The 26,531-nt window shown below is 49.1% G+C and overlaps 2 protein-coding genes across 3 annotated transcripts in view; one reads left to right on the top strand and one right to left on the bottom strand.

Moving 5' to 3' along the window:
- Positions 1-2,404: 2,404 nt before the first annotated feature.
- arpc5b (actin related protein 2/3 complex, subunit 5B) lies at positions 2,405-6,743 on the top strand. Its single transcript, XM_076016006.1, has 4 exons — positions 2,405-2,544; positions 3,633-3,714; positions 3,800-3,976; positions 4,693-6,743. Exons 1-4 carry the CDS (start codon positions 2,405-2,407, stop codon positions 4,753-4,755), a joined length of 462 nt encoding a protein of 153 aa, XP_075872121.1. The 3' UTR covers positions 4,756-6,743.
- An 814-nt stretch (positions 6,744-7,557) lies between these two features.
- The window catches only part of hmcn1 (hemicentin 1), a 71,645-nt gene continuing 52,671 nt past the window's right edge, over positions 7,558-26,531 (bottom strand). Inside the window, exons 64-107 of one of the 2 annotated variants that reach the window (XM_076015999.1) lie at positions 26,131-26,290; positions 25,898-26,022; positions 25,629-25,812; positions 25,385-25,482; positions 24,575-24,853; positions 24,227-24,423; positions 23,562-23,643; positions 23,298-23,434; positions 23,056-23,197; positions 22,367-22,511; positions 22,130-22,257; positions 21,847-22,003; positions 21,207-21,328; positions 20,953-21,117; positions 20,756-20,863; positions 20,442-20,579; positions 20,230-20,364; positions 19,601-19,870; positions 19,251-19,441; positions 18,912-19,125; positions 18,621-18,755; positions 18,199-18,389; positions 17,997-18,078; positions 17,347-17,616; positions 17,064-17,234; positions 16,627-16,797; positions 16,119-16,289; positions 15,805-15,975; positions 15,358-15,528; positions 14,332-14,502; positions 14,105-14,251; positions 13,313-13,450; positions 12,789-12,910; positions 11,913-12,150; positions 11,711-11,773; positions 11,495-11,614; positions 11,269-11,403; positions 11,081-11,194; positions 10,827-10,952; positions 10,555-10,683; positions 9,109-9,465; positions 8,337-8,456; positions 8,102-8,228; positions 7,558-7,959 (exon numbers count right to left, since the gene is read on the bottom strand). In XM_076015999.1, the coding sequence (XP_075872114.1) occupies positions 7,593-7,959; positions 8,102-8,228; positions 8,337-8,456; positions 9,109-9,465; positions 10,555-10,683; positions 10,827-10,952; positions 11,081-11,194; positions 11,269-11,403; positions 11,495-11,614; positions 11,711-11,773; positions 11,913-12,150; positions 12,789-12,910; positions 13,313-13,450; positions 14,105-14,251; positions 14,332-14,502; positions 15,358-15,528; positions 15,805-15,975; positions 16,119-16,289; positions 16,627-16,797; positions 17,064-17,234; positions 17,347-17,616; positions 17,997-18,078; positions 18,199-18,389; positions 18,621-18,755; positions 18,912-19,125; positions 19,251-19,441; positions 19,601-19,870; positions 20,230-20,364; positions 20,442-20,579; positions 20,756-20,863; positions 20,953-21,117; positions 21,207-21,328; positions 21,847-22,003; positions 22,130-22,257; positions 22,367-22,511; positions 23,056-23,197; positions 23,298-23,434; positions 23,562-23,643; positions 24,227-24,423; positions 24,575-24,853; positions 25,385-25,482; positions 25,629-25,812; positions 25,898-26,022; positions 26,131-26,290 (7,184 nt within the window). In that variant the 3' untranslated portion in view covers positions 7,558-7,592. The remainder of the gene's footprint in view (positions 7,960-8,101; positions 8,229-8,336; positions 8,457-9,108; positions 9,466-10,554; positions 10,684-10,826; positions 10,953-11,080; positions 11,195-11,268; positions 11,404-11,494; positions 11,615-11,710; positions 11,774-11,912; positions 12,151-12,788; positions 12,911-13,312; positions 13,451-14,104; positions 14,252-14,331; positions 14,503-15,357; positions 15,529-15,804; positions 15,976-16,118; positions 16,290-16,626; positions 16,798-17,063; positions 17,235-17,346; positions 17,617-17,996; positions 18,079-18,198; positions 18,390-18,620; positions 18,756-18,911; positions 19,126-19,250; positions 19,442-19,600; positions 19,871-20,229; positions 20,365-20,441; positions 20,580-20,755; positions 20,864-20,952; positions 21,118-21,206; positions 21,329-21,846; positions 22,004-22,129; positions 22,258-22,366; positions 22,512-23,055; positions 23,198-23,297; positions 23,435-23,561; positions 23,644-24,226; positions 24,424-24,574; positions 24,854-25,384; positions 25,483-25,628; positions 25,813-25,897; positions 26,023-26,130; positions 26,291-26,531) is intronic. The other variant, XM_076016000.1, reaches the window with a different exon arrangement.

A 26,531-nucleotide genomic window follows, 5' to 3' on the forward strand; every position in this document is an offset into this window, starting at 1 on the left:
AATAGCCAAACTGTAAAAAGCTCCAGGATGACTTTCACCTCCAGGATGGGAGGTGCCTGAATACCTGCTCAGAATTCTGCACATACGATTTCATTACACTTCCCCAATTAGAGGATCACCCAAGAGCAATGTTTCCCCTCTTGTGGAAATACTAATTATGTACTTAGAGCATATTTCCGTGTTATTTGCCCCCCCAGGCATGGAAACCCTCGGCATGTCACACCATCCCATCCTGGAGTTCTCCTGTGCCCCGGCGCGGTGGACAAAAAAGGGGAACGGACACATTGAAACTTTTCCAGGGCCCACCTTCATTTTCACATTCACGTGAGGGTCATGTATGCGCATGTATTCCGGCCTTTGAAGAGCTGAGTCACTCGCATAGCACAGACGGGTTGGGGAGCTCCACAAAGCCTGCAATAGGGACAGTCATTACCAATGCACGCAGAGCCCGGTGAGTGTGCGCGCATTTGTGTATGTGGGGTTGAGTTGAGACTTCCCTGTTTCACAGTCACACAATCTGTGTTGGCGAGCAACGCGTTTCACCTTTCATAAACAAAGCGTAGCCATACATTACACGTGTCTGACATAACGTGCATGGGTGAGTAAAGGGATGGGATGTAACATTTCCTGGTGATATCCTTTCCCTCCCGAGGGAAACCGCGCAGCAGTCTAGACAGGGCAGATAAGGAAATTAAAAATTCCACTTTCAGGGAAGACATAGGGAAGCATGTGTCAAAATTCCCAGAAAGACTGCGTTATGAGAGTCAGTTTTGTTTTTTTTGGGGAGGTGGGGTCTGGGTCCCCCTCGCCCCCAAAAAAAGAAAAGAAAAATGTTTTCACAGCACCCATGGAAACATGATTTCAAAAGTAAAGAGAGTGGGAGGCTTCAATGCTTTTCTTGGCACGTGATAAAGCAGCATGTGTCTGGGTTTGTTCATTCTGCTGAGTCTCTGCAGTTCCAGTAAGAATATAGCAAATGTCTGGATTAGCAGTATGGAAAGCGTCTTATTTCCCTCCATGCAAAGTCAGGGAAAAAAAAAAAGTGAACTTGATGTGACGCAGGAGAACCCCGACGTCATGGAGCAGCGTGGCAGGGTGGTCTGAGGGATCTACAGCTCACTGAGGTCTTACATAAAAAGCCCAGGAGGAAAGTGGTCAGTAGACGGTGACTCATGCACACATAGTTATCAGTTCTGGTTGTGTAGTGCAACTGTTTGGAGGGAGATAAAACTCATATTTAATCACCACATCTGGCTTCTTTTAGAGAAAGCGTTGGCGCAACCGCAAGCGTGAATTACAGTGCCGGGTATCCCATTTTTACATCACTGCCCGCTGTGGGTGACACCGTGCACGGTTAGGAATTTCTTCTTTCTGGGGCTGAATTTGAAAAAAAAAAAAAAAAAAAAGATATCATGTAAATGGAAACATGATCCTGCACTTTGGTGATTATTTTAGTCAAATGGACCGCAGAGGCCTGGTGATGATTTAGAGCCGAGCATTACACAGCATTACATTTTTTTTGTCCTGATGCTGGAGCTTTGTATGGAATTTTTTTTTACATGTTCAATAAAAAAATCTTGTGAACTTTGACTTCTTTTTTTTTTTTTTTTTTTAAATAGAAAGACACTATATTTGAAACCATATGTTTTTGTGTTGTCTTATTTAATAACAATAATAACATGTGCAGTATGTCATACATTAGTTTTGTACGTATCAGTTTTTTCACCATAAAAAACAATATGGAAACAGACGTTATGTCAGGTTAAGTATCTAACAGTGTGTATTATCATCATCATTATTATTATTATTATTATTATTATTAGTAGTAGTAGTAGTAGTAGTAGTAGTAGTAGTGGTAGCAGCTGCAGCTGTACAGTAAGAAGTATAAAATTATCAGTTGAATGTGGGGTTAATTGATTTTAACATGTTCTGATTGTACACAATTAGAGATGCCTTATAATTTCAGCATATTCAAAGTATGCCTGAACAACATTAGAAAACAAGGGCTTTTACATCAGCTTTTCTAAAAGAAAAACTATTTCCGGTGTCCGGAAAGGTTACGACTCAAAAGGAATTATAACAAACACCAGACTATATCCCCTGTGATTTACTGCCATCTCGTGTATAAATATAGAAAACGCAGTCATCTCCTTGAAATACGACGCTTTGTCCACTAGATGGCGACGCCCTAAACGGGACATGGAAAAGCAGACATTAAAAAAAAGACAAAACCCTGGAATAAGTCAGTAGGCTCCGAGTGTCTGTGACAGCCGTGTAGCGGAGAAGAGGCGCAGCTACAGAAAAAAAAAAAAAAAGAAAAAAGAAAAAAAAAGCGGGCCGACCGACCGACCGACAGCTGCCCACGACCACTGCTCTTATCGTTTCAGATTCGCGGAGCCCCGATATGTCGAAGAACACCATCTCGGCCCGCTTCAGGGGACTGGACGTGGACGAGTATGACGAGAACAGATTTGTGGACGAGGAGGACGGGGGAGAGAACCAGCTGGGTCCCGACGAGGCAGAGGTGGACTCCTTCGTCAGACAATATCCTTGACGTAATTAGCCGGGCGCGTGCACCCCCCCGGCACGTTCTTCCCTTCGGATGTCATGTGATACCTGCTAATATTGCTTCCGTGCGTCTTCTTCTTCTTCTTCTTCTTCTTCGTTGTCCTTTATCCGTCGGCATGAATGGAGCGTGTGGAACTAGGCCACTTAACTGACCAGACCTGCCTGAGGGGGGGGGGGGGCAGTCCACGACACTGTGGTCGGTTTACGTGTTTTTACTGCAGGCTAGCGCTAAAGCGGTGTATGGACACCCGGTTTGTCCACACTTGCACTCAAAATTTGATTACAACTTTATATCGAATGGCTCTCGCTTGTCCACCCCGCTGTCCGCCTGTTTGTTCGGCTCTTACTGGCTGGAAACGCTCCCTTACCTCACACTCAGCGGGGGAGGGGGGCACGTGCACGTGAACAGAAGTGAGACTGGAGGTGGTCATCCTGGACAGGCTGCTTCCCCCTGCGTTCGATTTACCTTCCTTTTAAGGCCTCATCGAGAGCAACGAGCCACTGATCTGCAGGGTCACTTGACTCTTCGACAGGCCCCCCCGGGGGGGGGGGGGGGGTGACCGCCGTGTCTTAAGTGAACCTCAGAAGCTGAGCAGTTTAATCAAAGAAAGATGGGAAACAGCTGTCCCAATTATGGACTATTCTGGGGGTAAAGTACTGTCAATTAGCCATTATGATGGTGGACGTTGGGGTTGTTTTTGTTTGTTTGTTTGTTTGTTTTTAAATGGAAATAGGCTGGCACCAACATGTACATTTTCTGCTATTGATTAAAAGAATGATATGTTACGACAGAGAGAGAGAGAGAGAGAGAGAGAACGTTCATTGACACCTTTAAGAGCATTTTGCGCAATCTCAATCATTATTTAGTATTTGCGGAAGTTATTTTAATTTCCCAAAGGCCTGACTCCTGTCACACAGACACAAACTACAGCAAAGGGCTTTTATGTTTATTGTGAAGACTTTGTTAGATTCTATTTTAGAAGCTGATTGTCCGTAAAGGTGATTTTCAGTGGCCGACGTCTGGCCAGTCTTTCTCCGCCCTCCATGGAACCCTCCTTAACCCCCCCCCGCACAGGAAGTCTAATTGAGGCTCTACATGCCGTTCTGAAGAACCCGCCCATCAACACCAAGAACCAGAATGTGAAGGTGGGTTCAGGCCCCCTGCTCGGACCTTCGCCCAATGATCTGAGGCGCGAGCCGGGGACTTAGCGACGCGCTCTCTTTGTGGCAGGAACGTGCTGAGGTGCTGGTCCTGAAGGTGCTCAGCGCCTTCAAGAGCAGCGACATCGAGAAGGCGGTTCAGTCCCTGGACCGGAGCGGCGTGGACCTGCTGATGAAGTACATCTACAAGGGCTTTGAGAGGCCCTCAGAAAACAGCAGCGCCGTCCTGCTGCAGTGGCACGAAAAGGTAAAAATGGTTTACTCGGCGTCCGAAACGTGGACTTTTTCAAAAGTCCAGCGCTATTCTGATATAGAGATGCTTTTTATTTGGGATCCGGGACTCCAGGTCAGCGACGGCTAGTGATTAATTATCCAAAAGGTTCTACAGACTTTCAGTTCAGCAGTGTCTTGCTAAAACATCCATTTTTCTGTGGTGTTGTGATATTTTAAAATGGGCTAGCAATACCCTTAGTGACATCACAGAGGGCCGAATTACAGAACTGTGCATTTCTGGAAAGTGGAGCAAGTAAATTAATAAATAATAAATAATAATGGTTTTGATCATTTCTTGGTATTTCATTGAGAGGCCAAAGATGGAAAGTGCTTGGAAAGTATTCTGTGTAATGTGAGACCTTTCACTTTAATAATTGCTGCCACATTTCTGAACACGGAAGAAAAAAACCAAAAAACCAACATCTCCCCACTTGGCGTCACAGCAGCATCTCTTCAGGACTGTAAACTGAGATGCTCTGTGGTGACCAATCTTATTTTAGTGACAGATAATCAGAAATAATGTTTTAGTTGACACAGCAAATGGGATAAAAAGCATTGTTGGCTCTGACTCTAACAGCCTGCGTGTGTGTGTGTGTGTGTGTGTGTGTGTGTGTGTGTGTGTGTGTGTGTGTGTGTGTGTGTGTGTGTGTGTGTGTGTGTGTGTGTGTGTGTGTGTGTGTGTGTGTCCAGGCTCTGGCCGCTGGAGGAGTGGGCAGCATCGTCCGGGTGCTGACGGCCAGAAAGACGGTGTAGGGCCCGAGGCCAGGATCGGTTCTCCCCGGCTTGCAACACATGGGAGGACTGCATCGGCACTGTGCTGTTCACAGTCAGCCCACACGGACGTCATCGGGACTTGAAAGGAGCGACTGATTTGCAACCCAATGTAAAGATCCTGCTGCGTTCCAGGTCAGACCAAGAGAACTCTCAGAAACCAGGCTTCACATTCGGTTCAAATGGGGTCTTCCTTTTTCTTCCCTGTGCACGATCACAGCCTAGAGAATTCTTCACAGGGTGCTACAGAGAACGTCAGACCCCCCCCCCCCGCCCCCATTTGTCCACAGTACCCATCCACCAATTCCCCAGATGGCATTCCTGTACAGCTTGCACTCATCTCCACGCAGTGCAGTTGATTTAGGTCTCCAAAAATCTGTTAAAGATAGAACAAAGTAAGGAAGGAGCCTCCGCGATACACAGTACAGACCACACACTCGCATAGACAAACACCACGCGCAGCACCGTGTCTCAGCTTTGTCTCTTCTCAGGAAAAATGCTCCCACTGTAGGTTTCTTTTCCCGTTCCCCGGCGGCGCCGAGGCTTCCTGGCGGAATTTAAACACACAAAAAGAAAAAAAAACCCCAAGCCAGACCAGACAGCCTGAGAGCGAATCCTCTCGGTAAAAAAAAAGCTGCGGGAGCCTCCTGAAAAGCACAGTCACAGATGGAGGGCGTTGGATTTGCTCACTGGCATCACTGTGTGGGGTGGGGGTTGGCGCCATTTCTGCTATCACACTGCCCGCTGCCCTAGTTAAGGATTATTACCCACGATGCATCTCCACTCTTAATAATCCCTTTTAACTGTTTCCTGACATGCGACGCCACGTCTGACTTGACGCTCTCTGCCGCTGCGCATCACGCAGCACTGCTGGTACTGCTTATAGGAGCACTGTTGTGTGTGTACTTTCAGGAAAATGACACAGGATTCCTCTTTTCCTTTTCTTTTTTTCAAATTTTGGTATTTAACAAACGTGTGACCAGGATGAAATGACTTCCTCTTAGTGGTTCTTACTTTAGTGGTGATTATTTTTGATCAAAACTGAAAACCCTGCTTGCAAAAGTGTTGGTGATATCCCGAGTGACTGACATTGGAAGTGCTGAGGAAATTGCATTTGATATTTAAATTACGTTTTGATTGCATGAGCGCACATTTGAGAGTCTCACATCACAGTTTCTCAAGCATTTCTTACTTTTGTACACGTGGATGTGTCTCTCCTGCAGGGGGACAATTGTGAGGTTTGTATCGAATCAGTGAATTCAATTTGCGCGAACCCTAGTGTGTCATCGTCTGGCAGTATGGCCATACTGCCACTGTCGCAAAAACTTTTCATTTCCGGTCATTTAGTAAAATAAAATGAGGACGGAAAACGTAAAGGTTTACATTTACCTCGCAAAGCCTAACGAGGTAGATCTCATCTGTTGCCAAATGTATATTTTGTTTTTATGAAAATTGTGTATTTAACCACATTGTGGTGGAGTTCTAGCTATGAAGACAATAAATTAACACAAATGCAACGTGTGTATGGGTTTTAAAAAAATAATAATGCAGTTTAAAAAAAAAAAAAAAAAGTTAGATATACTTGCTGACAGTGTAGATGTAATTATAAGGGGACTCCAGCACCGCATTAGGTGGTTTGCTTCTGCTCGTTTTCAATGGAATGGAGTGGAATCCAGCTTTTGACAGTTGTAACGCTCACTAGTTAATATTTAGACATTCATATCTTGACTGTTGTCATCAGTTATGATGCACCCTGACATTGGATTCCCTTTTCTGATGCAGTATTGACTGAAACACTTTGGAGATCATGGTCTGGGTTTTCTCTTTTGTGTGATGACATCCAGTCAGACGCTCTTCTGGTCGACGGCCAGAAGGCGAGGGAGCGAACTGATGCACTAACTGCCTTACTCAATCTTCTTTTTTTATGTTTTTGCTCTGTTTTTGACAAGAATAAAAGTATGAATGCCGAACGTGACTTTGATACTTTTTTACTCTCCCTGCACTGTTTATTGCTGTGGATAAAAAATACCCTTGATTTCATTTATCATTTTACTGTATTTCAATATTATTTATTGCAATTTTTTTTTTTTATAAAAACCGAAAACACTGATACTACAGGTACAGTAATACACTGGGGGGGAAAAAAACAAAAACATATGTACAAGTCATGAAAATAAAATACATCTCGACATGAACGACGGCGCGCCGATGGTGCCGTGGGCGTGGCCTCTGAATAATGCACTCGCGCCTGATCCTGTGGATGCGGCATGTGTGACTGTCAGGGCTGATAACAATAATAATGCAACACAACAACTGGTGGGAACGGCTGACCTCTTCTTGTTCAGGCACTTCCCAATAAGTTAATAACATTTGGAATAGACTGGCTGAGCTTTTCGGAGCGAAGGCGGTCGCATTGCTTTGAGCCTCGGAGGAGTAGATTCCCGTTGACTTTATAAATAAATCAGAGTGGGCTGAAGGGAACGACGATGAGGTGAGAAAAGCAAAACCTTTCACAGACCTCAACCTCAGCGGCCGTTGGTGTGCTTTACCTTGAATCGACCTCCTCGAGAGGTGCGGGTGCTTCCACTGTGGCCTCTTTTACCCTCAACACAAAGTTCTTCTTCTTCTTCTTCTTCTTCTTCTTCTTCTTCTTCTCAGTTCATTTACTGATGATGTGGCTTTTTTTCTTCCATCCAATCCACACCCGCTCGCTCGTCCATCTCAGCGACGCTGCAGGCAAACACCGCCACCCCCCCACCGCCGCCCACCCACCGCTGCCCCCCCCCACACCCCTCCTCGGCGCCTCAATTAAAGTGCTCTCAGTAGGGGTAGGTGGAGACGGCGATGTAGACGATGAAGGTGGTCTGGTACTCGATGCCGCCGCTCCCGCTGTAGGAGAGCGCTCGCACCTTCATGCGGTACGTGCGCGGCTCCCGCAGCGGCTGCGTGGTGAACAGCACCCCCTTCATGTTCTCGTCCCGCAGGGCGAAGGGCAGCGTCGCGTCCTCGTCCACCACCAGGAAGGTGGTCCGGGGGTGCATCACGCCGTCCTGCGTGTAGGCCACCAGCCTGATGAGGTCCTGGTTGGCGGCGATGCCGAACGGCAGCGACAGCAGCTTGTACTCCAGGGCGTAGGGGCTCAGGGCGCACTCCAGGTCGTTGGGCGGACACTTCTTCAGGCAAAACCTTGAGAAAAAGCCTTTTAACACCCTACCACACGAGACCACTGAGATCACAATGCAACGAAAACCTCCACCATTGAACCACGCAAGCATTTCCATACTCAAAAATAGAACGGAGGGTGACGGCGCGTCTGTGAAGTCTTTACCCTGTGAGCGCGTCCCTCTGGTAGTTTGGCGGGCACGGCGTGTCAATGCACTGGTAGCTTCCCCTCATGTTGAAGCACATCCTGTTTGCTCCACACTGGATGTTCTCCTCCAGACACTCGTCGATATCTGCAAATACAGCAGAAGAAACAGAGTGCGGGGGTTGATGGCAGCTGCGGTTGCAGTGGGGGGGGGGTCCACGGGAGGACGTGCTTGCTTGGGGGGGTTTGCCCGCACCTTGACAAGTCTTGCCGTTGGTCATGAGGCGGTACCCGGCGGGACAGAGGCACCTGTGGCTCCCTGGTGTGTTCATGCACTCGTGCTGACAGGCGTCCCTCACCTCGCACTCATTGATGTCTGGTGGCGTCGCACGCAGGAGAGGCCCGGCAGGAGAATCACAGAAGACGTTAGAGAACACATACACGGCGTTTTTCTTTCCAATGGCTCTGACTGTGAGACACAAGTTCCTTGATTAAAGGTGAAGTGTGTAATATTTGGAGATTCTAACAAAGAAGCAGCGGCACCAAGTGGCTACATTTCATATTGCGGCTTTCTATCACTTTAAGTCCCCGTCAGGTAGCCGTACTCCCCTTCCCCGAGCTTGCCAGAGACCTACGGTGGCCTGCAAGCACAAACCTGGATACCTCGTCCACCGTCTTCTTCGATGGTTTATTTGAAGATGCGAGCAGTCACCGCAATTACGAAACGCGCTGTCAGGCAGCTGGATTGTTCACACCGGCTTCCTTAGAAATACGGTGACGCAAGATGGCAGCTAACTGCGAGCAAGACCCTTGCTATATGTATATTCTTATATGCATATATATGAGAACCGTTCTAAGGTTAGGAAAACAAAATTACTTTTACTCGACTGTGATCATACACTTTTATTTATGTATTTATTTTCTGGAAATTAAGCTTTTACCAATATAAAAATCTTAAGAAACGAGTTACACACTGGACCTTTAACCAAACTGGCCCTCATCTCAAGCTGTCTTTGCTCCATAGTTACCAAAGCAGGAGCCTCCCCTCATCTCAAACCCCTGGGGACAGGCGAGGGCGCCCTGCGAGGCAGCCTGCCTGCGACTCCGGCCCCTGTGGCGCCCCCTTGTGGAGGCGGCGTAGGAGTGGAAGCTCTGAGAAGCCAGGTTGTGGTACAGTCGCTGGTAGGAGCTGCTGTCGGGGGACGTCTGGGACGCCCGGTAGCCGTACGAGTAACTCTCGTAGCTGGGCAGACGCTCCAGACCGGCGCAGGACTTGCCGTCGCCCAGCAGGTGGCGCCCCGGCGGGCAGGTGCACTTGTAGCTACCGGGCGTGTTGAGGCAGCGGTGGGCGCAGGGCTGCGGCAGCCACTCGCACTCATTAATGTCTGCCCTCAGCGTAAAGACAGACCAGCACCAGGGAAGAGGCGAGAGGACGGGAGGCAGGAAGGAGAGAAGAAAAGGGTGGAAGGTGATGGAGAGGAAGGAGTTGATGGATGGAAGAAAAAAAAAACAAAAAAACAGATAAAGTGGTGCAGGCCGTGAAGAGGGAGGAGGGACATGAGAATGAAGGGAGGAGAGGGGGAGGGAAGGATACACGTCAGTTACCCCGGTGTCCAGCAATACATTTCGGCGTCTCCGCGACAGAAATGTATCGAGGCATCAAAACATTTATGATTATCAAGATATCAAATCACGTTTGATATCAGATGCCAAAAAAAAAAAAAAATCCAATTCACGTCTGAGATTCTGTTCACCTCGCGCAGACAAAGCATCAGCATTCAGGGTTAAGGAGGGCAAGAGTGTTGGCCAGAGCGGAGCGACTCCAGGAAATAGCCAGATCCAAACATGGAGGGGACCGTTTTTTAAAAAGTCAGAAGTGGAAGAGAGTCAGAGGAAAACACAGGGAGAGAGGAGAGGGAGTTATGAGGTGGAGGTGCTGGTCTTGTCTTTGTTTGTTTGTTTGTTTGTTTGTTTGTTTGTTCCCTTCCTTTGAACTTCCTGTCTCGCCTGTTTCTCCTACCCCTTTGTTGGACAGCGCTGCATTTCAAAGTTCATCTTAGGGCGTCGCACCACTCGATGGCGGCGCACGACTTCCGTTGCAAGGGTCGTCTCACCGCACGTCACAGGTTAGTTTGACCGCGTCTTCATGGCGGAAGCAAGCGGTGCATCCCAGCAAACGGAGACAGACTTTAAACGCGGGAGTGAGTTAAAGGACACAGAGTGAAGGCAGCTGGGCAGAACAAGCAGACAAGCTGGCGAGAGGCGTGAGAGAGGAGGGCAGCCGCACCAAAAAAAAAAAAGAAAAGAAAAGAAAAGGAAAGTGCCTTTTGACAGCTCCACATGCGGTGAAAAGCGGCCCAACGGAATTCACGTGAAAGTGGAACATGAAGTCCGTTGTGGCCTAAACGACTCAATGTGTTCGACCCATGTGATGCTGGCAACGTGACGAGGGCCACAGAAGGGGGGAAACGTACCGACGCAAGGACGTCCCACTCCTTGAGACCTGTAGCCGCGCGGACAGGTGCAGTGGTAGCTCCCCCTGGTGTTCTCGCAGATCTGATTGTAGCGACACTGGTGGGTTCCGTCCCTGCACTCGTCGATGTCTGCGGCCAAAGACACGGGAACAGATCCAAATACATCTATTGAGTTCGTGCAATCCAGACGACTGTTAACGTGTGGTGTGGAACGTACAAACGACTGCTGTGCATCCATCCTGACGTGACGAGACACACCGCGCGGCACTCACCAACACATGTTCCGTTGCCGCCTTTGGTCATTCCGTTGGGGCAGAGGTCAATGCAGGTGTAGCCCCCCCGCGTGTTTTTGCACTGCTGATCTGAGCGGCAAACTCTCTGTCTGCACTCGTTTATATCTGCAGTGAAGCCAGTCGACAGTCACAGCTGTGATTGTGTTTTTTCGTTTGGTTTAGATATTGACAGAAATTAAAAAAAAAAAAATAAATAATAAAATAAAAATAAATCTTCAACCCCAGCGTCTCACCAATACAGCGGCGGCTCCTCAGTTGAAAGCCCGGCTCACAGGCACATCGGTAGCTGCCAATTGTGTTGACGCAGAGTTGATTGCACAGATTGGACTCCTGGCACTCGTTCACGTCTGGGTGACACATCAAGAGTTTTTCACACCAGCGGCTTCCACGGCGACGGGACAAACGAAGCCTGGCGACGCACCTGCGCAGCTGAGCCCGTCGGCCGTCCTGCGGAAGCCCCGCCCACAGCGCACCGCGCACCGGTAAGAGCCAATGGTGTTCATGCAGTCCTGGCCGCCGTGGCACGCGCTCCCGTCCAGCGAACACTCGTCGATGTCTAGCAGCAGCAGCAGGGGGGGGACATTGGACTTTAACAGCGGGCCCGCCTCTGCGGCAGTGGAGGGCGGTTCGCGAGCCGGTTGTCTGACCTTGACACGTCCTGCCGTCAGCTGAGATGGTGAGGCCTCCGGGACACGAGCAGTAGTAGGTGCCCATGACGTTGTGGCAGGTGTGAGAACAGGGGTTCCCCACCTCGCACTCGTTCTCATCTGAGGTTCAATGGTCACGCAATATATATATACATACATATATATGTATATAATACATAGACACGTTTACAAAAAAAGTATAAGAGTGAGCTTTACCTGCACAGTAGGGCCCGGCTGACACCAACGTGAATCCCTGTGGACACTGATTACTGCGTTCTCCTGCAATATTGTATCATATTTCAATTAGAAATGTGGAAAAACATTAAAAAAACAAAAAAAACAAACCCCACCCCTACTATAGTTATAAAATATTCCCAAACAGGTTTCTTGTCCGTCTTGCCCATTACAGTCCGCTCACCCTTTGAGATACTGGCTTGGATGCTGTACTCCAACACCTCCTCCAGAGGGTGGTAGAGCGTGCTGATGGCAGTGGCGTGCAGCATCTCCACCAGGAAGGGCATCTTGCCCCTGGACGGCTCGTAGGAGATGGTGTGGTTCCAGGAGTAAGGCACGCTCTCCCTGTCGATGCTGAACATGCGTGTGGACAGAGCGTACAGCTGGCCCGGCCCAGTCTGGATGTAGTCCTCCGTGTAGTCCTGAGAACAACAACAGCGCCGGGTGGTTTGTACTTGACAGAACAACACATTAAGCGAAGTCACTCAGTCAAACGAGGGCTTGATCAAAGGTCTCGTGCGTAATATTTGGCTTGATTTGTTATTGACGATCAGCAAAAGCTCAACACAACACCCACAAAAAAATAGTAAAATGTATGTATTGTGTACAGAATAATAAAAGTAATTTCATTTTCCTACCCTTAGAACAGTTCTCATTTCCATGTGCTGTACATTTATGAGAATACACATAAAGCAAAGGTCTTGCTCCCAGTTAGCTGCCACTTCGAGCCATTATTCTTTAAGGGAGCTCGTGTGAGGGTCTCCTACGCTTACCTTAAATACCGAGCTTCCTCAGATATTTTACATGCCGGACCTTTCAGCCCACAAGAATGTGTTGTGGAAAAGAGCAAAGCTACCGATGCAATGAAATGCTGAGTAAATCAGTCATTTAATGAACATGAAATAAATGACCGGATACCCGAGGCACAGACAAAGTACGTCTCCAGGAGGTTATACAGTGAAACTAACCGATTCCACGGGAGGCCAAGGATACTTATTTTCCATTGCAAATGCACCCGACCACAGGAGAGACAAACGATCCAGTGCCTTTATTCATTCACCTTGACGCCGATGTCTGCGTGTGAGGGCAGCTGCAGGATGTGTCCGTTCACCACGATGTCCAGCAGCAGCGCTCCGTCAGAGTCCAGGCCTCTGGCAATGTGAGTCATCCGCAGGATTTCACCTGTCGAGATCAAGTTGTTGATAGACCACCCTTTAATCCAATACCTAATTTAATGTCGCACGTATCGGCTTTGTCTTTTTAGACTGTGGCGACGTTGTCTAATCCACTTTTCTCCAGTTTAACAGATGTAAAAAAAAAAAAAAAAATCACATTCAATGATGCGCTACACTAGCCACGCACAACTGTTGAATGAAATGGAAATTGGGTTGTTGTTGGTTTTATTTTATGGCTGAGGGCTTCTGAAAGCTGCTGTAATGAGGGTACATCAGTTAAGAGATTTAAAAGCGGCTCACAAAGACTTCATTCAAAACGCTACAGTGCACATGAAGTTGATTTGATGACTTGGATGTGAAATTGTTCCCAGCAGTGGCGTGCGTCGAGCTTGTACCAAGACTTCCATACCTGTGGCAAACTCCACCTGTGTCTCTCGCCTGAAGACGCCTCCTGTCAGCGTGTAGCCGTTGACGGCCTCGCCTGCTTCCTGTGCAGTCGTCCAGTAGACGGGGCTCAGAATGGAGATGAGCTTCCTCATCGCGGGACCTTGAAATTATTTGGCGAAAGAAGATTGGATAACGCTCGTTTGGAGGCCGACAGGTCTTACAGTTTAGTTGCTGTAGATCAGGGGTGTCAAACTCAAATACACAGAGGGCCAAAATGTAAAACTTGGACAAAGGCCAGGGCCGACATTGATATTTATTGAAAGAAACTTCCTCGAGATAGAACAGTGAACCTTTTTATATAGACCTAAACTAGCTTTGCTTCAACCTGAATATGGAACAAGCAAAGCTTAATACTAGCCAATAAATGACTTAATATTGCACACATGCAAAACCCTATTTAAAAAAAAACCCCACTCATCAAAATAATAAAGCGTAAATAAAAAAAACAGACTAATTATAAATTTAAAATATAAATCATCAATAAACCAGTAATAAGTCATAATAATATATCCTTCAATGAACATCCTGTCCTAATTGTGGTGCCAAAATACCAGCAGAGCATTCTGAGATTTGTAGCATTAGCGATACACGTGCTGTGTAATGCTGGTGGGCCAGCTCTAGTAGTTATTTTGTATTGCCTTACGGGCCAAATGTAATCACACCGTGGGCCAAATGTGGCCCGCGGGCCAGAGTTTGACACCTATGCTGTAGATGTTGTGTGCAAATGAAATCGATTTGGACGCAGAAGACCCACCTAAAGTCCTGGGTACGTTACTGATGGTGGCCGTGATCACTTTGCCCCCAGCCTTGCCGTCTGTCACACTGGCGTTGAGGATGGCAATGCCAAACTCAATGTCGTTGATCTTCCCTATGATGCTTCCCCGGGCCGACTGCGGCCCTCCTGGTGAAAGAGAGGACACACATTTGAGAATACAGCGAGTGGCACCAAAAACTGCACGCGGCATGGGACAAGATTCCGACCTGGACAGGCCTGAGCGTTACAGCGGGACAGCTGAGAGGCGTCTCCCGGGCAAGCCCGACCCCCGTTGCTGGGGGACGGATTATTACAGAGACGGATGCGAGTCCTCTCGCCGCCACCGCAGGAAGCGGAGCACTCCCCCCACGGCTGCCATGAGCCCCACTTGCCGTCAACTGAAGTGAAACACACACACACATATATATATATGTACAAACACGAGTGCACACGTTGAGCAGGAAAGGATACTGGGTAGAACTGCACAGCAGATTAGAAACGCATCGCCACCGCAACATAACCACAGTGAGTGGTGTTTAATGTAGCGTTCATGATTTGTGTGACAGGTTTGGCCTATTTCTAACACAGGACAAGAGAAAAGAAAATGCATTTCCTCAAATATACATACAAATGATCAGGATACAACATATACAGTTGGAGAGCTACGCAGACAAAATGAGGATGCTTAGCAGGCAGACTTTCAAGGCTAGCAGGCTAACTGCCAGGCTGATGCTAGTTGACAGCAACTCCTCAAGGCGAGCAGTCTGGTTCAGCAATAAATAAAGTTAACCACTGCAATACATTACCCATGACACACAAAGAACATGCTTATAAGCAGTTTCATGGTTATGATAAAACGTATGACACAATTAGCTCCCAATTCAGAGTGATTCAATCCTAAACTTATGTTAAGTTTTAATGCTAGCATTGCTACAAGCCACTGCACTACGCAGATGCTGTCGGCCCTCCAAAAGGAAGCTATGGTATTTTTGGTATCCAGTGGTCCAATAATCCAGATCATCATTCTCCAACACAACATCACACTCGCCAAGCTAATCACGCCACGGTTTCCTCTACTTCTCTTCCTACTATTTTAGATCTGGGAAGTCAACATAGATCTCTAAAGCAGATTACACATCCTTGAATTTAATCTTATTTTATTCATCCAGTAGTATTCAAAACAAGTTGTTTTTTTTGTTTTTTTTAAGGCACTGAAAGCTTTCCGAGCCTCACTCTTCAACACACTCACTTACCGGGACAGGTGGCCGCGTTGCACCTCTGTATCTGCGTGTCTGCACCGGCACACGCCCTCCCACCGTTGGCAGGTCTGGGGTTGTCACACGTCCTGTGGCGCCTCATCTGACCCCCGTTACACGTCTTGCTGCAGCTGCCCCAGCTACTCCAAGGACCCCAGTTACCATTCACTGAGGTGAGGAAAGGAGATAAAATAATGTCAAAAACTATAATAAATAATAATACGTGAATGACTTCAAACAGAATTCACATCTTTTAAACACTAAGGTAATAAGCATGTTTTTCCAATGTGAAAAGTAGAAAGTGCAGACATTTGTGTTCCAAAAAAAAAAAAAGATCAAGCAAAAAGAAATAGTCAAAGTACAGACACCTGAAAAATCTACTTAAGTACAGTGACAAAGTGTCTGAACTTTGTTACTTCCTGCCTGTGGTGCTGAGGGACTCACCGGGGCAGGGCTCACTGTTACAGAAGTCGATGTGCACGTCGCTGCCTTCGCACTGCCTGCCGCCGTGTTGAGGGGCGGGGCTGGCACACAGGCGTGTCCTCTGTCTGGTCCCGCCCCCACAGGAAACGCTGCAGGCTCCCCAGCTCACCCACGACGACCACTTCCCGTCCACTGAGGAGGCAAGAACGGCGGCGTCCGTGAGCCGCTCGGCATCCTCATTTTGAACAACAGGTGTTTTTGAAATCCACCGAGGGAAGTGGCGCGCTCTCAGACCTGCCAGGGTCGAGTTTAAAGTGCGTTCCTGGGATTCTCACCGGGACAGGCTCTCTCCTTGCACACTTGCGTTTGGGTGTCCGAGCCCTCGCACTGAGGCCCATCGAACGCAGGCGGAGGGTTGTTGCACAGTCGTATCCTGGCCTGTATTCCTTTCCCGCAGGTCTCACTGCACTGGCTCCACGGCAGCCACGCCCCCCAGTTACCAGCCACTGGACGAGCAGAAAGGGGCGAGCGACGCAATCACTCCCGTGCTTGAACAGGGTGCGGCCATCATTACAGAAGTTGAATGCTTCAAGATTGCTAAAGACAAAGATGATGAAGAGAACCACTTCCAGAATGATTTACATCTTGACTTGCAGTTTCTCGTGCACTCGTAATGATCGCAGAGCATTCAGGATCATCATCGACCCAAGCTGGTGATAATGGAGTTGGATGCAAAATGTGTGGGTCACCCCAAACGCTTCTGAACAGCCGTGTACATCAACGTTTGTACGACCCGTCGAAAGTGGCGCATCTCCAAATACAGCAGATGTCGGCTCCTCCCACCTGGACATGGCCTGACGCTGCACATGATGACCTCCACGGCGCTGCCCTCGCACGCCCTGCCTCCGTACTGCGCTGGGGGGTCGCTGCAGGTCCGCACCCTGGTCCTGTTGCCCTGACCGCAGCTGCGGGAGCACTCCTCCCAGACGGACCACTCTGACCAGTTGCCATCCACTGCACGACAGAGACGGATACATTGACGGCTAGGTCACCCGCAGCCTCCCTCAACACCATCCACAAGATTCAAAAGCAAAAAAAAAAAAAAAAAAAAATCAATCAAATCCAATATACTTTATCTAGGGATGCACCGATAACACTTTTTTTAGTAGTACGAGTACTTGCATTCCAGTACTCACTGATACCGATACTGAGTACTTGAGGAGGCCATGCATTTGGAGAAAGGGTATTCGGCATTGAGCAGTTTCCCCGTGCACGTTTACCTGGACAAGGCTTTCCCTGGCAGCTTCTCGCGTCTATGTCGGAGCCCGCACAGTGTCGCCCCCCGTTGGCAGGCAGGGGATTGTTACACTGTCTGAGTCGTTTCTGCGAGCCGGCACCGCAGGACACGCTGCAGGGACCCCAGTCGGCCCAGTCTGAGAAGCCTCCATGAACTACGAACGCAGGGGAAATGATGCTCAGCGGACCCATTTTCAGCAGGCTTTCATGATTCCATGTTTTATGAATTCCGACTGTTAAAAAGATTTCCCATGGTGCAAGGCTCACCTCGCACTGTCAGCGTGACTCGGACCAGCACTGACCCCAGTAGGTTTCTGGCCACACATTCGTATTCAGCTGTGTCCTCCTTCTGGGCGCTGCTGATTCTGAGAGAGCCGTTGGACAGGCTGGACAAACGGTGGAGGCCCTGCAGGGGGCGCCCCTGCCGGGACCATTCTACGGCTGGGGTGGGCTCCCCCTCAGCCTGGCAGTTGAGCACCACGGTGGTCCCGGCGTCCACCACTGTGTCCGCTGGCTCCACGCTGATCGTGGGTGCGCCTGAAGATGGCAAAAGACACTTGTTAAACTCTTCAGGCTGTGCTCGTGAAATACAGAAAGACACAAAAGCAAACCAAAGTGAAGCAGAATGCAGCCATGATTCTAATTTACTTATACATTACATTAGTATCTTCTAATAGGGAGCTGTCTGCTTTACTGCCAGGTTGTCAAACCAAACCCCTTATCATCGGTGCTGGAACAGTGGTCATAAGACACAAGATGACCAGAATGAAACCAAACTAAATCACAGTAGCCTGTAACAAGGACTATTTCAATACCCTAATATATATTGTGGAGGGAGAGGTTCTAGATTTTTCATTCTGTACTGTTCTAAAAGTTCTGCGCCTGCAGAAGTTGACACACAAGGACAAGGCTCTTACTCTGCAAGGTGAGCGTGACACTTCTCTCAACCACCCCGGCGTCATTGGTTGCAACACACATGTAGCTGCCGGCGTCCTCACCCTGTGAAAAGTGGAAGGTCGCACCCATTGACGTATCATCATCGCCCTGCTACCATCGCACTGCTCGGAGCACGTCTCGAGGAATGAAGGGAACAAGAGACAGCGTCAGGTGTTTTCCTACCACGGTGCCGTAGATGGCCAGCGAGCCGTTGTCCAGCTGGCGGATGCGGTTGCTGATCTGGATGTTGATTCCACTTTTGCTCCACTGGATCTTTGGCAGCGGGTCTCCCCGTACCTCACAGTTCAGGATGGCGTTACCACCCAGAGGTTCAATGCGTTTGGAGTGCAGGTCTCCATCAATGATCGGAGGCTCTGTGGCCACAGAGAGTTAACATGTTGAGTGTTTAGATGTGCAGAACCCAGGATTTGTTCATGAAAACAAAAGCATTACTAATAAGAAGGAAAAACTGTGGTGGAAAAATAGCTTCCTTCAAATGCATTGCGGACTATTTGTTTTATTTTCTTGTTAAAACAGTTTTGATCAATCATTTACTAATTAAACATATAAGTAGCTGAGTGTTTTCCATGGCAGTAGGACTTTACCTTTGACATAGACAAATCCCAGAGACTTGATGGTCCCCACATTGTTCTCCGCCACACAGGTGTAGGTCCCGGAGTCGTCCTTACTCACTCTGTCTATCACCAGTTCACTGTGGCCGTTTGTGTGATCATAATGAACTGAAGTATAAAGAAAAGTTTGTAAATTCAAAAAACGACAGCGATTTTTGCATTTATTTGATATTTACACCAGATTATGAAACCATTAGTGTGTACTTGACACCATTTGCTCGTCTCCCTTTGTAAATGCTATACTATTATCGTCTTGCAAGATACCTGGAACAATGTTGTTGTTAAAGGCCCATGTGATTCTGGGCAGAGGGATTCCACTGACACCGCAGGCCAGCAGGAGGCGCTCTCCCTTGTTGAGGGCCACGTCTCCCAGCAGCTCGGTGAAGATGGGGTGAGTGTGAACAGTGAGGGTCACGGTGTGACTGTCCCGGCCCACTGCATTGGCGGCGACGCAGGTGTAACGGCCTGCGTCCTCGGGCTGCGAAGGAGACAAGGAGAGGTTTTACTTCTTAGATTCCGGATCACGACGACGATAAGAAAAAGGGAATGAAGTCAATATGGTCAAAGACACTTTGAGAGCTTTAATAATAATTAGTTTCTCACCTGAGCCACGTCGATGACCAGCTCTCCAGACGGCAGGATGGTGTACTCCCCCGTGCCTTCAGCGAGGGGGTTACCGTCCTTCTCCCAGCTCAGGGTGGGCTGAGGGACCCCCTCTGCCAAACACACCAGCTGAGCCTCGCTGTGCTCCACCACTGACACCTCCTGCTCTCCATGATGTATGGAGGGTGGGACTGCAAGGGCAAGGTTAAGCTTTTTAAGGATGATAATGTTGACCTCGAAGAGAACTGATGAGTGCTTCGCACACTGCCTCTAACCGTAATAACAATGACAACGGTCCAAACCCTCGGCCGTGTTGCATTCAGTGACACGAGGGAGTGACTGAAACTCACTCTGGACGGTCAGGCTGATCTCCAGGCTGACGGTCCCGGCTGCATTGGCTGCGATGCAGGTGTACCGTCCGGTGTCAGCCGGCTGGACGAAGGCGATCTGCAGGGCCCCCGAGCTGAGCGCCCGCTGGCGGACCGACTCGCGGAGCGGCTGCCCGTCTTTGTGCCACGTGACGGCAGGCGAGGGCGAGCCGTCGGCGTGGCACTGCAGCGCCACGGAGGAGTCCACGGCTGCCACGTAGGTTTGCGTGTCTGAGGTGATGAGCGGAGGGACTGCGGCACAGAGCAGAGACAAACACCACTAGCTGTTACTGCAAACGTTGCCATAACTTTCTCAAGAGCCCCATGTTATGCTGAATTCACTTTTTCAATGTCTTTGTTCAAAGGGTGTTTTATTTCCTTCTCTGTGGTCGACTCTTCATTCCTCTGACAAACCTGTGAAAGGAGGAGGCTGAAAAAGGGGGAGCTGTAAACACGGGGCTAAACATGTTGTTTTCTGAGACGAGTAGACAATTTATCGTGCAAAGCTGTGATGCACAACTCAGGGATAAAAGCAAAGACCTGAAAATATAAAATCAAAATCGGCTACGCTTAAAAGCTAATAGTCAGCTAGCTTAGCATGAGCACTCTACCTTGTACTCTGAGTTTAGTCTTTCCCAGCGCCGTGCCTGCAGGGTTTTGAGCCACACATATGTACGTCCCAGAGTCCGGCACGGAGGCCTTGGAGATCTGCAGGCTTCCGTCAGGCAACACTGTGAAAACTCCTCCTGATAGCGAGAAGGGAATGAGTGCCAAAGGAGTGAGCGTTGCTTCGTTATCTACGGGCAGAGCCGGACTTCACTACCTGTGGCCGGGATGTTGATGCCCTCCTTCTGCCAGCTGATGGTAGGTCTGGGCGAGCCAGTGGCCCTGCAGGGCAAAGTGACGGGGTTATTGAGGATCACATCCAGGGCGGACGGATGAGTCTTGATCACTGGGAGCTCTGAGGGCAGTGGTGAGAAGAAACAAAACAGACAACAAAGCGTGTAAGGCAGACGACAGATACAGCAGCACAGCACAGACTCGAGCGAGGTTGGTGAAATTGTTACCTAATAAAAGAATAAAGTAGGAGTAAATGAACAAAATATTCAAATTGAGTTGTTGTTGTTGTGTTCTTACCTTGCACGGTGAGCTGCACGTGGCGGTGGGTGGAGCCTGCAGCGTTCCGGGCTGTGCACGAGTAGCGTCCTGTGTGACTGAGTTCCGCTGAGGAGATTTCTACAGCTCCTGTGCACACGTAAGCAGAAATTCATTAAACTAATTAGCCACGTCATGTTTGCATGATTTGACTGGAGTTGCTGTGGTGTGATTCCGACCTGCAGGCAGGACGCTGTAGCCCTGTCCCTCTGTGGGAAGCTTGGTGCCGTCCTTGCTCCAGTGGATCGTGGGTTCTGGCACGCCAGATGCAGTACAGGCGATGACCACCGGGGACAGTCTCGTCACAACTATCTCAGCGGGCTCATCCGCTATAGATGGAGGAACTGCAGGGGGGAGGTTTACAGTGTTGTACAAAGGAGAGAGGAATCAGGTCAGAGCATACAATCTCAGGATGAGCACTGCTTAAACTCACCGTGGACGGTGAGGTTGATGGATCTGGAGTCTTCCCCTGCCTCGTTGGACACAACGCACTCGTAGACTGCCGTGTCCTCCACGCTCGGCGCTATGACGACCAGGGAGCCTGACGAGAGCAATCTGGTTGAAAAACATCACATGCGAGAGTCAGTGGAGGAGATGAAGTGATGTGAGACCGATGAGAAATGTTACTTCATGGGAAGTCGCAAAGTACAAATACTTTGTTACTGCTTGCTCGATACTTTAGTGTTTATAAGTGTTTAAAAGGTACAAATTCTGTTAAACTTAATTCACCTATTGTTCTAGTGTTTGTCACTTGAAGTGGAGCTATTTCAACTATGCCGTCGTGGTGTTCAATATAAAAGTGGATCACATTTCAGAGGGAGATCATTAAAAGAAAAACTATAGTATTGAAAGGAACAAAGCTTTTTTTTTTTTTTCTTAAATGATGAACAAATGTATTGTTTAATTAATTGCAAGAGAAAAGTACATTTCAGGACCTGTCATTTCTCTACTTGAGTAAAATCGCTTGAATAAAAGTTAGAATCAGTACTTTTACTTCTCCCAAGTACAGAAATTGAACACTTTTGCCACCTCTGCCGATAGATCATCCAGAGAGGAGAGAAAAACTGGATCACCTGTACATATTCTGGTTCTGGTCCGTGTTGATGGCTCGACCGTTCTTCGCCCAGCTGACGGCGGGTCTGGGGATGCCGGTGGCCTCGCAGGACAAGGTGGTCTGAACGTTGACTGTGACGGTCACGTTGTCGCGGCCCTCAGCGATGGACGGAGGGACTGGGAGAGAAGAGCCAAGAACATCAGCAGTGTTAGTGGGTAGGGCAACAACAACAAACCCCCCCCCCCCCCGCAAACATATTTTGATATTGATACAATATTTGTTTTTTTTACAGGACCACCCACCATATACTTGCAGATCCACCCGTTTCTGCTGCGTCCCAGCCTGATTGGTGGCCATGCACAGGTATCGGCCGGTGTCGGTCACCTGAGTGGAGTGGATGTGCAATGAGCCATCCTCTGCAAATGTGTACCTGCACACACACACAGATTGGGTGAGGTGCCCCGCGTGTCGTCACCATGGAAATAGCGAAGACTTCTTATTCTATTATTTCTAAATGCATGTGTGACACTCGCGCTTACCTGGGGCTGTTTCCTGACAAGATGGCCCCGTGTTTCCTCCAGGTGACACGGGGCGGAGGAACTCCGCTGACGACGCACTCCAGCGCTGCCGGCTGGTTGATGTTTGCCGACACAGCCTGGGAGCCCTTCTCGATACTTGGCGCCACTGACAGAGTCCATGGAGAAGCACATGGTTATCAATCAGGAAGTCAAACACTGTTCTTGTGGATGCTGGTGATTGTCACGTGGGTAAAAGCTTCACGTGCAGACCATAAATACGTAAGAATGAAAATAAAAATGAAAGTGTATACTCGCCTCCACAATAAAAGTCATTTGGTTTTCCTATCCTGAGACCAGTTCTTGTTTATGTACAAGAATTTACATTGACCAGTCAAAAGCTTGGACACAGGCTATCAATTCAATGTCTTTTCTTTCATTCTCGTGACGACTGACATTGCAGTTCCTCACTGAAGGCATCAACACTACGCTGGGGCACACACGGAATGGTGTAAGAAACTTCAACATAGCCACCTTTCATAGAAAGCATATCTAGATCTAGATTTCCATTGGCCTGTTCAGCAGCACAGTAGGATTCTGAAACTTTCCAGTGGGCATGCAGAATGCACTGCCCAGGAATATCAAACACTTCCTCCAGAACACCAGACTAACCCTACGACGGCCTCACATGGAGATGTGATGTGAAACCTTACCGTTGACCGCCAGATTAAACTGCCGTGTGGTTTCGCCGGCCACATTGCTGGCCACGCAGGTGTACTGGGCTTTATCGTCCAGCTCGGCCAGGTTGATCTGTAGGTACCGCCCGCCGGAGAGGACACGCACCCGGGCTGTGGCCTGCACAATATGGAAGGGTCACGTGCACAGATGAGTAGAAGTAAATGGCATTGTGCGTACGTGTCGTTTCTTGGATCTTCTTTCTTTTTTAAATGGTGACCTGCAGCGGTTGACCGTCTTTGAGCCAGGTGAGGGTCGGGGGGGGCACGGCGTCGGACTTGCACTCCAGCGTCACCTGTCTGTTCAGCAGCACGGACACGTCCTGGGGCGTGCTCTCCCCCGCTATGTTGGGAGGAACTGATGCGCACAATCAGAAAAAGGTTAAATGTCTGACATCGGGAAAATGTTTTTGGAGTTCAAAATAAAATTGAAAGTTTCAAGCACGAGACTTCAGTCAGGTTTGTGGCACCTGTGGGTTACCCACCATGAACCCGAACCAGGAACCCCTTGTCATCGTCACCTGCTGGACTGTTGGCTAAGCAGCTGTATCTGCCCGTGTCCTCCAGCTGTCGACACAAAGTGCGGTTTAACGTGACCACAGCGCACCATTTGACCACCAGAGGGCGCTGTCAGGGCCAGCGAGGTCTTCTCTGGCCGAAACGCACTCAGAAAAGTTACTTTTTCCCCCCTATAAATATAACAATAAAATGATTCTCCATAGTCTGTTCCTTACTCATCATACAATATCCACGTGGCTCCACTGCTTCCAGTGTTGTATGCTATGTTTTTGAGTTTTCATCCAATCATATTTCAGCTAGCTTGTGCCGTCAGGTTGCGTGAAAACTGCCCGAGGCCTTCAGAATCAACGTTGCAGACTCCTGTCTGCCGGAAGTGAACGGACCACAGCTCACAACAGAATCACAACAGTGGTGGTAGCCAATCAGCTTTCGCCTTACGCTGAATTGTGATTGGATAAGCGCCGACGAGAGCCTGAAAGACTTAACCGAGCCCGGAGACACACAGTGTAATCAGTAAATACCGTGGTGCCGCCACGGGAGGGCCTAAATGCACGGCGGTGCCACTGCATCGGACCACATTTCTCAGCGACTTGCTTTCAAAAGCGGGGTTGAACCCGGCGGGTCGACTGACCTGCGCCGAGGCGACACGAAGCACCCCCCCTCCTCTCAGGAGCTGCAGGCTGTCGGTCTGCGGCAGCGGACGTCCGTCCTTCAGCCAAGTCAGCGAGGGTGTTGGTATTCCCGAGGCCTCGCAGTGGAGCTCCAGCACATTATTCACCACCACAGACACCTCCGCCGTACCACCGGAGCCTTCGATGTGCGGAGGGTCTTGGAAAGGGAAGCGCAGACACATGCTTGAGTATTTATTTATTTATTTATTTATTTACCTTTCACTGAAGTTCATACTTTTGCCACCTCTGCAACGTACACTCACAATCTCGTGGGAAGAAAGGAAGAACGGCGGCTGTGAGACGCTCACCCAACACTTTGAGGTTGAAGCGGCGGCTCGCTTGGCCCGCCGTGTTGTCGGCCACGCAGGTGTAGCGGCCCGTGTCGTTGGCCTGCGCCCGGGTGAACTGCAAGCTGCTGTTGAAGTTGCTGAGCCTGAGGTGCGGCTCCGGGGACAGAGCGTCCCCGTCCTTGAGCCAGGACAGGGTCGGCGTGGGCGTCCCGTCGGCCACACAGAGCAGGGAGGCGGAGTTCCCTCTGACCACGGTCACGTCCTCGGTGCTCCCTGCTCCGTCCAAACCGGGAGGCACTGCACAAGTCAAACACTGCTCTTGTGGATGCTGGTGATTGTCACGTGGGTAAAAGCTTCACGTGCAGACCATAAATACGTAAGAATGAAAATAAAAATGAAAGTGTATACTCGCCTCCACAATAAAAGTCATTTGGTTTTCCTATCCTGAGACCAGTTCTTGTTTATGTACAAGAATTTACATTGACCAGTCAAAAGCTTGGACACAGGCTATCAATTCAATGCCTTTTCTTTCATTCTCGTGACTACTGACATTGCAGTTCCTCACTGAAGGCATCAACACTACGCTGGGGCACACACAGAATGGTGTAAGAAACTTCAACATAGCCACCTTTCATAGAAAGCATATTTAGATGTAGATTTCCATTGGCCTGTTCAGCAGCACAGTAGGATTCTGAAACTTTCCAGTGGGCATGCAGAATGTACTGCCCAGGAATATCAAACACTTCCTCCAGAATCAGTGCCTCCCGGTTTCGGCTTCATTATCACCGCCGCGGCCGAAGCTTGAAGCTCGAAGGTCTTCACACTCACCGTGCACTTGGAGGCTGTAATGTCTGTTGTCCACTCCTGCCCGGTTGGAGGCGACGCAGGTGTAGGTGGCGCTGTCGGACACCTGGGCACGCGTTATCCTGCCATGAACAACACATTGGAACTGTGAACTCGAAATGGCAGGTTTATTTGTTAACGTGTTTTTTTTATTTATTGAAATAAGAATAAATCAAGAGATACACCAGACAGAAAGATGCGTTGGGAACCGTTCAGTCCACTGACCTACCGGAGCACCTGTCCAGCAGAGAGAAGCCGTGTGTGGGAGGACACGGACAGAGGGAGGCCGTTTCTCAGCCAGTTGAGCTGCGGGGGGGGGGAGCCGGCGGCGACGCACTCGATGTTGACTGAACTGTCCAGAACGGTGGTCAGCTGCTCCGCCGCCTCGCTGTTGCCGTCGATCGCGGGAGGCACTGAGAAAGCGACAGGGCGACAGATTAAAAAAAAAATCAAACAAAACAAAATGACTTCCTCGAGCCGTGTCATGATCAAACTCACCGTACACGTTGAGATTAAATATCCTGTCCTCTTCTCCAGCAGGGTTGCTGGCCACGCAGGTGTACTTGCCGCTGTCAGAGGTTTGAGCTCCATTTAAAGTCAGCGTGCCGCCGTCTGGACTGATGCTGAACGCAGCAGCAGAATCACGTCAGTTACCGTCATGACCGTCAAATAAAATGGACTCAGAGTTCTTAGGGCTCCTCTATTTCCTTCTTCACCGCGACCAAAACTACCTGAGGTCCGTGCTGAGGGTATCATTGATGGCCTCGCCGTCCTTCAGCCACTGGATGGTCGGGGTCGGGGCACCGCGGGCTTGACAGACCAGCTGGATGCTTTCATTCAGGAGGACTCCCACCTCGCTGGGAAGCTCTGAGCCAGAGATACTGGGAGGGACTAGGAGAGGAAAGATCCAGTGTGGAACATTTGGCTTGATTTATGATTTTTATATTGGTAAAAACTCAACATACTGCCCATATATGCATTAATAAAGCTGTATCATCGCAGTGCGACGACTGGGCCTGGGGCGACTGTAGCTCAGGAGGTCCATTATCCATTATTATTATTATTAGTGCAATAAAAGTTTTAGTTTCCCTATCCTGACAACGGTTCCCATATCCATAAAAGACTAAACACA

The sequence above is a fragment of the Nelusetta ayraudi genome, unplaced genomic scaffold (genome assembly GCF_046127955.1).
Source record: "Nelusetta ayraudi isolate G7.1 ecotype Tasmania unplaced genomic scaffold, CSIRO-AGI_Nayr_v1 ptg000210l, whole genome shotgun sequence".
Lineage (NCBI taxonomy): Eukaryota > Metazoa > Chordata > Actinopteri > Tetraodontiformes > Monacanthidae > Nelusetta > Nelusetta ayraudi.